General features: G+C 38.6%; 1 protein-coding gene across 1 annotated transcript in view; it reads right to left on the reverse strand.

Moving 5' to 3' along the window:
• The window catches only part of GRIK1 (glutamate ionotropic receptor kainate type subunit 1), a 169,519-nt gene that overhangs the window by 40,923 nt on the left and 114,493 nt on the right, over positions 1–14,103 (reverse strand). The window contains exons 6-7 of the mRNA XM_054385311.1: positions 13,830–14,003; positions 10,651–10,794 (exon numbers count right to left, since the gene is read on the reverse strand). Coding sequence (XP_054241286.1) covers positions 10,651–10,794; positions 13,830–14,003 — 318 coding nt within the window. The remainder of the gene's footprint in view (positions 1–10,650; positions 10,795–13,829; positions 14,004–14,103) is intronic.

Here is a 14,103-nt window from a genome sequence, read left to right on the forward strand (position 1 = left end):
AAATTTCAACTTCTTGTTCCCACTCCTCACAAAGTAAGAATCCTCATTTTGAATGTATGTCCACAAGATAATGTGAGAAGAAAGCACGTTGATAACAAATCTGTTTTAAATGATGTAAGGAGAAACTGCTACAACTCCTAACAATTTTTTTTAAATATTAAGAGACAAGGAGTTGACAAAAATTCTGAGTGAAAAGCCAGTATTTTAGCACAGTATTGTGACCAAAAGTGAACTGTTCTGTTGTTTAGCTCCAAAACATACCAGATTCAAGCCAGACTTTGTGTAAGATATTCAGACACTTTACATACGGCACTGAAGATTGAATCATTGCTTAATATGAAAGTATTGTAAATTGATCATAAACAACAACCAATGAGAACACTACTCTTGGATATAAGTGCAATGATAAATGTCAGCTGTCTTCATTCAAAAGACTTCCAAGTGCATCTGAGCACACAGAAAAAAAGAACCCTACTGGAAATGGCTGTTTTCAAACAGTCTCTGTATTTTTTATGTCTCTATCTCTAATTTTTTTTTATATGGATATATAAAATAAGTATATTTATTTTTTAATTCTTGATGTTATGTTTGTTTATTCTCAGAAGCTGCTAGGCAAAACTGTACATCAATTATTGATTTAATGCACATTTCTATTTAACCACAGTTATAAAGCAAAAAGTTATTAACTTACACAACCATCATGTCATTGTTTTTCTTTGTGTTCTTTTTTGCTTTGTTTTGTTGTTGTTTGTTTTGTTTTGTTTTGTTTTATTTTAATGATGAATGAAACAATAGAAACTATTTATTGGCAAGCATGTGATCTGGAATTCAGGAAGCATTCATGTTCAACTTCCCAAATTATGTTTGCTCATTTACCATTGCACAATGGCAGAGACATGGTCTTTTTGTACCTATGCATTTTCTAAAATGAATGCTTTATGTGTTAGAACTGAGATTCGTGAATTCATTCTGCTTCTGTGCTAATCTACCAAAATGACCAATTTGAAATGAAAAGTCTGGTGCTGGAGAGAGACTTGATGTCATAATTTCCTTTAGCCACCATCTCACTATAACATTTTACTTCAGTTAAACATTAACAACCTAGAGTGAATAACGGCAAACTTTAGCTTCTTGACAAAATTAGGTATCTGAAAAATTTATAAAACATAGACTTAACTAAACCTACTCTGGACACATGCTCAGAATGCTACAGATTACTTCTCTACAACAAAATCTTTCAGCACAGTAAATAACAATACCACTATATGCTAATAAAAATTATAATGCTCAAGAAGAAGTTTACTGTAATTTTCCTTTGGTTTTCTTTGCCTTTGGAAGAGAAAGCTTCCACTTTATTAGAATTGCAGAGGCAGTTGATAGATTTAAGTGATAATGATACTGCCTCTAGTTACAGAGGAAATCATAACGTGCTCTGAACCTCACATGAACTTACCAGCTCTTACAATTAATCCTCTTAATAAAAGAGATCCTCAAGGATTATGGAATAAAATGAGTTAAAGTATGACTTTTGCATTATCCAGATCCAAATGTCGTATAACAGATGTAATAAAAAGAAATTCAGCTTTCAGCATTCACCATTACAAGGTTTTATCTACCCCACTGAAAATTATGATGCTTCATAGTCACTTTGCTCACAAGAGGTCTGTTCTAGTCCTGGGCTTTTACTAAGCAGCACTGAAATGGAAAAGAGTAATGTGGGAGAGGCTTGTTCTTAGGAAGGGTGTTAGTCAACTGCTATAAGAAAGAGCACGTGTCTGCCTTGAAATGAGAGAGAGAAATGGTGAGTAAAGAGAGAAGGGGAATTTCTTAGGTAAGTCACAGACTGTTCTGTAAGCAGCTCAAAGCTATTCATTTCTAGAGTAGAGTAGTTGAGATTAATGATATTCAGGGGTAGTTGTATGAAAGGTTTTTTGGTGTGACAATTTTGACAAATGAGCCCTGAATACTTGAGGATGATGACTTCGGTGGATTCACTTCAGAGCATATGTTTGAAAACCCTTTGAGTTCCTTTAAAGTTGACACCTACCAGATTGCTTCATACCAATACCAAAGATGAGAGTAGGTGTGAAGAATCAAAAAGGAAGGACAGTTATTCTTCCTAGCAAGAGCAGAGGCTATCCTATCACTTGCAAACATGACTGTCCCTGAAGTTTCTGAGTGGGATTGTTGTTAACTATGAACTTGGAAACTGTAACTTTACTGTGTTAAGGGGACTGCAATTCCATTTAATAGATAATGCTTGTATACCCAAGACAGTAAGTAAAGAAATTCCCTTCCACACAGCTAACAGACTAAATACACTAACCAGACAAAAGCCATAACCCATCTTTTACAGAGGAGAATCACAATATTTCCAGCTGCAGGACATCTTTACCTAGATTTTAAGTTCTGTTGGTTTTGGTTTAGAGTGATGTGGTAGCTACAAGCATAGATGGTGAAGAGCCTACATGTCAGCACATAGGAAGTGCCTATCAAGCAGTGACAAGTTTTGCCTTATCAGGTAACCACAGCATAGGTTTTGGAACTGTCCTGAAGTGGTTTAAACGTGGCTGCACAGAGTCCATGGCAGAATCAGAAGCCAGAGCCAGAGCCAAAGCCAAAACTCTGGCATGCCCCATACCCCACCCCATCATTTCCCATCATGAGTGGGAAATGTCCTCCCAAACTGAACTGTTGTTCTATTAAAGTGACATCAGCCCACTGAACAACAGGGATGACAAGGAGCCTGTGGGGACTTCATGTGGTGTAAAACACTATGTCATTTCTATTTGAGATAATGGGACCCAAGTGCTGGCAAATCTGTGAATGAGTGAGTAGGGGGTTATGTGGTTGAGGAACAGATTGTTTCAGAAAGACTACACTGCTCCAAAACCTAAATCATCTGCATTTAGCAGTTATTTTGTAAACTTTTTGGAGCAAAGAATGTACGCAGTGAATGGCTCAACAGTGATGTGACTAGGGCTGATGGGAGCTTTTCCTGTACAATCAAGTATCACCCAGTTTACACAATGTACTATACTTAAATCGAAATATCATTGTGAAGTAAATGATGAGCATGTTAAGTAGGCCATGACATATACAATACATTCTGGAAAAACGTTTCGTGTAGCAAATACCAAAATACTCTCCATATATTCAGAGAAAATCACTTCACAGTAATTCTTTCTCATTTTAGGAGTCAGAAGGGACCCCGAAAGATCGTCTAGTCCAGCCCCCCTGCCAGAGCAGGATCACCTATACCAGATCACACAGGACTGCATCCAGGGCACTTTTTAATGTCTCCAGAGAAGGAAACTCCACAACCATTCTGGGCAGCCTGTTCCAGTGTTCCATCACCCTCATGGTGAAAAAGTTTTTCCTTATGCTTACATGGAACCTCCTATGATCCAACTCGCACCCATTACCCCTTGTGCTGTCATTGGACATCAATGAGAAGAGCTTGGCTCCCTCCTCCTGACCCTCTCCCTTTACATATTTATAAACATTAATGAGGTCATACCTCCATCTCCTCCAAGCTAAAGAGAGTCAGCTCCCTCAGCCTTTCCTCATAAAGGAGATATTACACTCTAGTTTTCTTTCAATTAACTGAATATTGAAGTATCACAGCCCAGAGGACAACTGCAGTCAGTTTCTATAGATGCTCTGATTGAATCACCACTAAAACACAGTAACAAGATGCAGCAGAAAAGATGATATTTTATGTTTTGGAGCTGAAATATTGTCACCATTCCCCAGTTATGTGCACAGACATTTCTGTGTGGCAGTAGGACTGGATGACTAACACACAGATCCTTCCTCAGATAGCTGGAGACATGGTGAATTTTTGGGTCTTCCAACATCCAGAGTCTTATACTGCTATGGTGGGTTTTTTTTGTTCCACACTGCAAATTTTTAGCCTCATGAAAATACTCTAACATGTTGACCTTGGTAGTAATAAAAGACCATGAAAGAAAGAAACAAACAAAAAAGTTATGTTCTGCTACAAGACTATTTGTGCTTGTTTGTTTAGAGATGCTGCCAATTTTAACAAAAACAACAAAACATAATAATTAATATCTCTCCAGACAGATTGCTTTCCCATCTGTCTTATTTTAAATTCATACTTTTCCTGTAAAGAAAAAACATCAGTACCTTCTTCCAATAATGTTCTGTGTTTGTTTTAGATTTAGTTAGTTATTATCAAGAATCCTCTGAAAATTACATCCTGTAATCACAGGATGATACCAGTTAATCAAGACTTTGCACAATCTTGTCCCTTTTTCAAAATGTTAGTCAGCTCATCAAATTTGGACAAAATCAGTCTGGATGTGGTTGTGTCATTGTCAACTCCTTAACTCTGTCTTTTCCCCACACCAGAGCTTCACAGGAAATCCAAAGAGTCCTGAGGATGGTTGCTTGCTTCCTCCATGCCAAGAGAGAAACAAACTGTCAGGATCTCATCTGCATTGGTGAATCAGAATGAGAGTAGGAACTTGCCCTCTACCTAAAGTGCTGTGTTAAACAGTTCAGGTATTTAAAGATTATAGACCTTTAAACATTCATGTGCTGAAAGCCCCCAGAGAGCTGCAAAACAGCACTAAAAATGTAAGAAAACAGATAAGTCTACTCCTTACTATCTACTCCTAACTCCCAGGTCAGGAATAAGCATATACATAGCAGATACGTCAGGACAGACAGGAGTTTCTAAATCATTTCTACACTCTCAGAACAGATGCAGTAGACATGCAGCTGGTTTTGGAGGCAAGTGAATAACACACTGAATCATCTTCAGTCAGAGGAATCATTACAAATAAGTTGAGCCAGAGGCCTGAGAGATATACAGTTGTAGTAGTGCCTGTGTCACCAAGACTGCCCATCTTGTTGCTTTCTATGGTCATTAGTCTATATGAAGAAGTGGTTCATCTCAGAGGACAGTCAAGACTGGTTTTTCCTGTAGTGCAGGTCTTCCCAGGATTTTTTTGTGGTAACTGGAAATTGAAATGCCTCATTGTTTCTCAATCTTCCTAATTATGCTGATGGAGAAGACTCTTCCTCTACAGAGCAAGGCTGTCCTTTGCTTAAATGCCTTGAGTTTGTGTCTTGGGTTTAAGGACAAAGACAGAGCTCTTTAACCCTTCTCGAAGGAGTTAAAGAAAACACCCCATGCAGGATTGGATAGAATGGAGTGTGAGGTGTCCCTGCCCATGGCAGGGGGGTTGGAACTAGATGATCCTTGTGGTCCCTTCCAACCCTGACTGATTCTATGATTCTATGATTCTATGAAATGCTATTCATAACTACATACTACAGTGCAAAGCATATAAAATACACAAAATCCATAATACACTTCAGCCACAGTTCTCCAAAAAAACTCCTTAGGCCAACGTTTTCCACCACCTTCTTCCAAACCAGGGCAGAAGCCCAGACCTCGAATGCCCCTCCATATCACCCTGGCCCCTCACACTAGGCCAGACTTGGCAGATTAACCAAGACCAAGCCAGGTCTCAAATCTCCTGTGCACAAAGATAGCCTCCCGCATGTGTGCCCCAGGGCAGAGAGGGAAGGAAAAAAAGATGTGATGGTTTGAAACTGTCTTTTTAATTTTTTCTTCTCAAAGTTCAAGCAGAGAAAGAGAAAAAATATAAATAAGTCACTATTGGGTGTAAGAAAGCAAAATAATGATTGTTCTAAACAGTTCCATTGGATAGATAGAAATGTTTAAGAACCACTACTCAAAATAAAGTTGGGGCAGTCGGAGTCTGAGCTCTCGGCTTGCTTGCTGAGCTGTCTGGCTGCTGCTTCTTCTTCTCTTCTGGCTGAAGATAACACACTGACCTTGGCAAGCTAAGTTAACAACCTTTCTGCTTTATAACTTCTCTGCTTTCTGCCAGGGGGGTCTGGGGGGAGGAGGCCCCTGGGAGAGAGACCCCTTTGGGAGGAAGCAAAGGGAGCTTGGTTGTGCTTTTCTTTTTCTTGTATATATTTGTAAATGTTATGAATTGTGTATATTTGTACATCTTCATTGCATTTCATCATAGATTGTAGATTTGCTTGTAAATACAGCTTTCATTTGCTTTCCAGACTGAGCTAGCCTGGTTATTTTGGGGGGGGGGGCGCAGATTTCAGCTCACACTGTTACAAAAGGGAAGAAACTGACTCTGCAGCCAGTTTATACAGACATTGCAGAATAATGCAGTGTGATTACAAGTTAAAATTTCCTGGGGTCTGTCTAGTCCCTCTGGAGGACCTGAAGGAACTCTATGGTTCTTAAAGGCATCCAGCCTCAAACCATAACAGTTTGGAAGAAAAAAAAAATAAAGGAATTATGTTCTTCTATTTATAGGATAAATGTTTGTTTGGATTTTTTTCTTTTCTTTTTGTAAAGAAGAAACATGACATAAACCAATCGATAGCCAGTGTAACCAGAACAGAGCACCATACTCTGAATTACCATCATGGTTTCAAAAAGAAGGCAAAATACCAACGTATGATAATAAAGATGGACTTGTTGCATAATTTCAGTCAGTTGCTATCCTTTTGTGCAGAGAAGGACTGGATATATCTTTCTTCTTTAATCGATTTTACTCTTGAAGCAGACTGTTAGCCACAGACCAGAGTCATACAGTGTTAGATGTTTTAAATACTGTAGAATGTATTCAACTACAATACTCTTCATGTATACAAATAAGTTAAATAATTGTATCATTTAAAATCTTTAGCAACGGAAAATGATGGAAGTATTTAAGCAGACTACTTCAGGGACTTATTTTACTAATCTCTTTCTTTGTTGCAGGCTGGAGATATTCTATGAGGTGTAGCACTTATTAATTGTAGAAAAGCAAATCAGAGAGCAGAGGGCTGGAAAACCTTTTGTAAATTCTAAGGAAAGTATGTCTTGAGCTTGAAGGCATGTAAATGAGGTTAGCTTTCCAGTCTAATTTGGACATCTTCACTCTGAAGAATTATTATAAATAAGCTGAGACAGAGGTTTGAAAGTTTTACAAACATGGTAGTGCCTGAATGACCATGTCTGCTTTATCTTGTTGCTTTCTGTAGCCATTACATTAGGCTGCACAAAAAATTAGTTCAGCTCAGAGGGTTCTTGAGAGCTTTTAACATCACACCATGAGAGGCAGTCTATATTCAATTATTTGATGAAGAATCTAGATGAATTCCTCTCAGTCCTGGTCTCTGCTAACTAGACATGTTTGAAATGTACCTTGTCAAAAGGACAACATAATCTGAAATGTAGATGTAAATGTTTCAGATTTATTTTAATCTTTGACATTTGTGTGTGTGAATCTGTTTGAGGGATTTAATAAAGTCACTCATGGTAAAGCCTGTACATCTTCTGAAATACTTCCTTTTGCAGTCATTCTTTTAATTATTATTGGATTTGCATAAGGAGAGCTCACATTAATTTAGGTGATAGTCGAATATCAGACAATCATTATTTTGGGACTTATCCCATGCTTTAAAGGAGACAGGACCAGGGAATTTATCATTCAGTTACAAACATCTCTTTCAAATTTACACACATTTTCTTTTTAGGAAATTGGAATGATCCTTTCTCTCTCTTTGTTCCCTCTCTAAAGGGATAAAACAGTGTCCTTTTTCTTTCTGGTCATGGGTAAGATGTACTTCCAGCAAATGTTTCCATAAGGGCTTAAAGATTAAAATATCATTTAGATATGAATGACATTAGGTCATTGCAAGACAAAAGCTTCTGACAAGGATTTACTTTTCATTAAAAAGATCTTAATGAACTGTTATAGAATAGCCTTGATCTCAGACAGTGTATTTTATGTAATATCCTCCTTCACAGAAACTAGCAATGACCTCCCTGACCTCCAAGCTGTCTTCAGGGTCGGGGCCTTTCTCTACAAATTTCCAAGTGCTTACTACAATCAGCATTAGCTCCTGAAGTCTTTAGAGCATAGAAGTTTACTCTTTTCTGTTACTGTAACTGATTATCATGTAGCCTTGGACATTTTTGCTACTCCTTTTCTCTTATACTTTTGTTGGCATCACAAGTCTTGGTCAGTGGATCTGTTAGTGCTGTTACCTGATACACTTACCTAAAGTTCTAAGATCAAGAGAAGAGTATTCTCACATTAAACTAGCTATCTCAGAAACTGACTTCAATGCATATGCATTCAAATCAGCATGAATCAAAACAAAGTGTTTTGCCTTAGGATGTACACTTTCCAGTTGCTTTCAGGAATAAGCTAGCTCATGTGTACCTAAGGGTCAGATATGTCTTGAAACTTGACTTCCCAAGAGGACATTCATAGGCTGAAAAAAATTAATTTGATATATGCTGAGTCAATAGAGAAACAGCCTATGAGCAGCTATGCAAGTAAGAGGCTATCACCATCAACCTGGCATTTTATAGAATTAGCCCACACAGAAAATAAGATGACTGCAGCTCTTGTCACCACTGAAATGAAATGCAAAACCCCACCATGGAGACATTAAAGTACTTGCTAAGCTCTGGTACCTACAGAACTCATTGCAGGAAACCTCTTTACCTGAAAGGCTGCAGAATATTTGTCTTCAGACCAGTCTTTAAAATGCTTTCACAGATCACCAGTAGCATATCACAAAATAATAAAATTGAATTGTATTTATGTGGGCCCAAACTATCGTTCTGCTTGTCTTTTCTTCTCCATGCCTATTCACTTGATTATTAATTATAAAGTTCATTTATCCTCATTGAGCAAACCAGATCCTAACAGTGATTTGGTCCAAAGAGGATGGTCCAAAAGTATTTGGCATTTAGCTTCCAATACCTGTTATAGCCTTTATGGGAAAAGTAGTACTGTCTTATTAAATGTTATCCTCTGCTTTTAACTACCATTGGGTTTGCTTTGGCTACAACAGAAACAGGAAGATAAGACTCCAGGAGTATTTAAATAAATGTTTTACTGACCATGAAAGATACTATCTGCAAAATGATCACAAATTAGCTCACATATCTCCATGCAAGAGAAGCTAGCTCTATTTGATAAATGTGAACTGTGTAACTGTTTGATCTTTGAATTGTGTATGTCTGGTACTCTTGCTCAAAGTACTTCCTCTGGTTTAGGGTTCAGGATCCTTATGCTATATACTTAGCAAAACCCCAAATAAGTAGGTCATCCCTGTAGAATTATGCAGATGTATTCACTGATAAAAAAATCTTTTGTTAACTTTCAATTTCATGATAATGCTTTTAAAAATGCACCAGAAATTGTATGAGTAGCAATGTTACCTCATTTAGTTTGAGGCTGACAAGCAAAAGAACAGAGGTTCCCACTCAGATCAAACCAGAAAGGAGGGAGTGAGAAGTTCATCTTTATTACACACGTTTCTGAGACATTTTCCCCCTGCCATCTACTGTTTCTGCTACAGTCTTCCCACTTCCTCCCCAGACGGTGGGCTGGATGCTGCATGGCTGATATCAGTGTGAAATAATTCCCAGTGCTGTTTGCCTGATCTCTGGTTGTTCCTATGATTGTGTTGCAGTAAGGAAGGTATCTCAAAGCTTTCTTAGTTCTGTAGTCAGAACCATGCATACTGGGGTAACACTTGTCTTTTCTTTATACTTTCAAAGAGAGAAGCTTAAAATTCATAAAAATCTCTGTGTGGAGAGTACTGTTTGAGTAACTTGCAAGGCTTTCTGTGTAGGTGAATCACCATGTTGTATATTGCCCTATGGCAGTTCTAAAAAAACTGCCTAGGACTGGAGAAGGTGAAGACAGCTCTTCCACACATTCTGTAATCACTACATGTCTTGTCTTTCAGTTTGCTCCTACAGGATTCAGGTGTATGTCACAATGTGCTGCAACCGCTTACCTTATACTTCAGCCTACAGGGTCCTTTTCCACCTACATAAGTGCTAATGAATGTGGCTTTGATAGGAATCACATTATCATGGACAAGAACTGGGGGAAAAGATGAAATATACATTGGAAACTCCACATAATTTTTCAATTTTCATTTCCACATGATTCCCTAAAGGAAAAGTTTTGAAATTCTTAATAAAACTTGAACTTCTGGAAGAGCGAAGGCATTTCAGGTAAAATGCGTCTGTCTTAGAAAATCTGTAGATCAGGTTAGCTCAGTGATATATTCTTATGAGATAGTGCATGACTTCATGATGCAATTTACTTCTTTATAAACACTGGCTGAAACATTTTCTGGATAATGATCAATGCTCAAACAATCTGTGAAACAATTGGAATTAAGTGAAGAAACAAATTGCTACAAATGCTTTTCTTTCAATTTCTAGAATGGCTGCTTTCAGTTATCACATATTTTTAGAAATTATATGCACACATAATAACATACTAACATAACCATAACATTAACTGAGCAAAAAATATGGACAGCCTTATGGTGTGTTAGTCTAAGATTTTATCACACCTACAGTTTAGCAGTATTTTTTTTTTCCTAAGACCAGATAAATTCTCTGCCAAAATTCAGTACACAGCCTTGTATCTGTAAATCAACATTTCTCTCTTAGGAAGTTGAGGAAGCAGTGGGCATCTGAGTGCCAGACATGAGAGCATAGCATATGACAAAAAGCAGGGAGCAACAACACAAGCCAGAGTGGTAAAGAAAAAAAGGAAGGACTATGATGACCATAAGCAGATGGTCTACACTTGCCTCTTTTATCAGATTCATGAATCTGGGTCCAAAACGCCATGGCTTGTGTCTGTGGCACTGCAGGGAGCTGACAGTCATTTGGGAGGCACGCTGGGAGGCCACTGCTACCATGTAAACAGCATCGTACATCAGAGCTGCTTCAGTCTGCATGAAAAAACAGAAAGGCTTTCTTCAATGTACAACTTTATGTATCTGCTTTTCTCTACCAGGAACCATTTCCTTGAGCTCCTGTTATGGAAAAGGCCACTACTCAGCTCTCCATGGAAACCTGAGGTGCAGAAATTTTTTTTGCAGCTTATATTAATTTCAGAGTACTCGCAGGGAGGCATTGGCAAGAAAACCACATTGGGTAGCTACAGAAAGAGAGGGGCAAGTAAAGTGCAGGAAGCACAGAGGTAACTGTGGCATAGAAAGAAGTTTTAAGAAGCCTTGGGTGATACAGCAGCCAAAATCTCATCCTTCAGGCATCCCTTAAGGCCAAGCACTTTTCAGTACCCTGTCTTCTGTAGTTTCCTCATGGGGTTTGCCAAAGACTTTCAGCACCTCAAGGTGTGTCATTCAAAAGCCCCATTCAGGTGCCCAAGCTGATGTCTGCCCAGAATGGCATGGTGGCATAGCATGGTGGATGGCTGCCTGTGTGGAGTCATACTGGCTCCCCGTTGCTGCTCTTCTCATAGGCAAGACCTGCTTGCCAGGGAAATCAATCGCATTGAGCACCTGGTAGGTATCCCACCAGACCAGGTATCTACTGCCTCTAAGTGTCTACTCCCCTCAAGGATCTTGCCTTTTGGCATAAATAGGTGACATGACCTCACTGGAAAAACATGTCCAGTAAGCCACAAACTGAGATCACATATCTGATCACCCTTTATCATTTGAAAGTTTTAGAAAAGTCTTTCCTTCACCTTCACTGTTCTTCAGTGCTCTCATGTGTGAGGTGGGAACAGTCATTTAATAAAGAGGATGCTGTAAAAATGAAGTTCTTACCTTTCTTCTAAAGTTACTGAATAATTAAAAAAGAGGGTTTTTTAAAAAAGTACTAACTCTGCAGATGAGAAACTGGACTCGTCTATGTGAACTGCAAAATTAATCCACTTTTTATTCCTTTCCCACACAATTCTTTTGGGAAACGAATAGATTTGATTCTCTGTCAGTTTCATTTACGTAAGTAATTTACAGCAGCATCGGCCTTATCAGCATTGGAGGCTTTTGCTGGCAATCAAACGTGATCTGAATTTATCAAGGAATCCTAATATACCTCAGATAAGGAATCACTCCTGACACATTGGTGAGGATCTTCCCCAAACAATACCCCCACAATCAGAGCAAACTGAAAACATAATAAATGGTGAGGCAAGCAGAAGGAAATAGTAACAGCTGTTATCAGCATCAAGTGACTTAAACCAGATACTCATTCCAAGTGAACCCAGAAGCTAAAGGTCTGATCCAAAACGCCTCTAAATCAATGGAAAAAATTCCATCAATGTCAGTGGACTTCAGACCATTGATGCTTTTACATGAAAACATGGTGCATCTCACAGCATTTGTACACTGGCAGCTTCGCCAGACTTGGACGTTTCAGTTTTGTGCTTAAATAACTTGTTAATTTCCCAACACACCATGCAGTAGCTCAGAGGTTATATTACCAGCCTTAGCCTTTTATTTCTCCCCTCACTGTTCTGGTTTAGGCCTTGAGGCTGCATGAAGGAGTGAAAGACCACCTTATTTTCTGAAGCAAACCACCTCGTATTGATGTCTGTGCATAAGAAGAAAGGGACCAAGAATTAGTTCTGGAACTCATTTTTCTAGTTTTCCCATTCTACTTAAATTATTGCAAAAGAACCCAAAGATCTGGTTAAAACAATCATGCCTCCGTGTGCAATTTGGGCATAGAGTGGGACATGGGCTCCAAACTATCCTGGTCATGCCCTGATGGCTTCCCACAAGCTGACATTAGGGCAAACAATACAGTGTGAACCAGAAGGGAGAAATCCTGAGTTAACAATAGGACATGTAATCCTGATCTCCTCAAACTATGCAGCTTGTCATAGCCTTACTGCTGAATGAGATATAGCAGTATTGCAACGCTCCATCAAATTGTCTCTGAATATTTAAATGATCATAACCAAGTAGGAAGATGTTTTCTTTGGTGCTCATGTTGTTTCAGGACATCAGGGGTACTAAATGATTATAGAGATGTGCAGGAGAGGATAAGAGTCTAGTAAGAACTTTGTTTTTCTTAGTTTTTACAGCTAGGTGAATGCACGTGACTAGCTACCTGTGAACACACTTGCAGGTCTTGTGCATTCACATTAGAAGTTTCTCCCCTGCCTTTGTGTGAGTGAGCACAATGGCACTGCCCAAAGAAGCAACATTTTTTGCAAATGCTAGAGATAGCACACATAATGCATTTCTCTTCAAGATATTAGGTTGTTTCAAATTTTTTCCTGCTATCATCTGCAATAAAGTCTATCTCATATCACTTAGAACTCCATTCAGTACATCTGATACATTATCTTATATTGCAAAAAGATGGCAACCCTTCACTCCGTGAAAGTGAATGGAGTCACACCTTCCATGTAATTGTTCCTATCCTTTACTTCTTGGGGGAGTGCTAGGGAGGAAATCCTAACTTCCTGGCTTAATGATACCTTTCATTTATCTTTAAATTATATCTTAAAAGCCAGGGATGCTGTAGATGACGGAAATGAAGAGAAAAGGCACTTTTCCAATTTAAAAATGGTATTACCTGCCCACATGTACAATATCTTTTCCTGCAGGTTATAAATTGCATACTTGCTCTCAAAGTTTTTATTTCTTGTTATGTTCTTCACTCCATGTAGAGTATTATTAGAGAAATGAGGCAGCAGTATCTACATTTGACAATAATAAGATGAATGATGTTAGCTGGACGACACTATGCCAAAGAATTGTCACTCATCTCTAGTTGCCCAGGAATGGTTTGTCACACAGATGAGCACAAATATTAGTTTGCAGAGCAAATGCACTCCTGTGTAGAAGCAGGTAAAAAGAAGTCTGTTTTAGAGATGTTGCTTCAGCATTTGCATGAAACAAAGCCGTAATGGAGCCAGTTCACACCTGCACGAACAGACTTATGAACTGCACAGTAGACATCCATGTACCACCCCTGTACCACCCCTGTAACTCTGTTCACTTACTGTCATCATGCCATCGAGGAGGCCAGTCTCTGGCTTTGGTGGTGCCTGCAGACGCTCCATTGACCATTTCTCAATGACCGATGAAACTTGTGGGTTTTCAATGTTGAGCAGGCGGAACCCTGTCATGTTCACTCCGCTGTATCTGTAGGGTTCCAGGTCTAATGCAAATAGATCCTAAAACAAACAAAACCCACATTTAGCATTTTTAAAGTGAAATGTTCAGAAGGTACAGTTAGGGCAAAGCTGTATTTAATTTTCAATCCTAAACTCAAGG

The sequence above is a fragment of the Indicator indicator genome, chromosome 1 (assembly GCF_027791375.1).
Source record: "Indicator indicator isolate 239-I01 chromosome 1, UM_Iind_1.1, whole genome shotgun sequence".
In the NCBI taxonomy this organism is placed as follows: Eukaryota; Metazoa; Chordata; class Aves; order Piciformes; family Indicatoridae; genus Indicator; species Indicator indicator.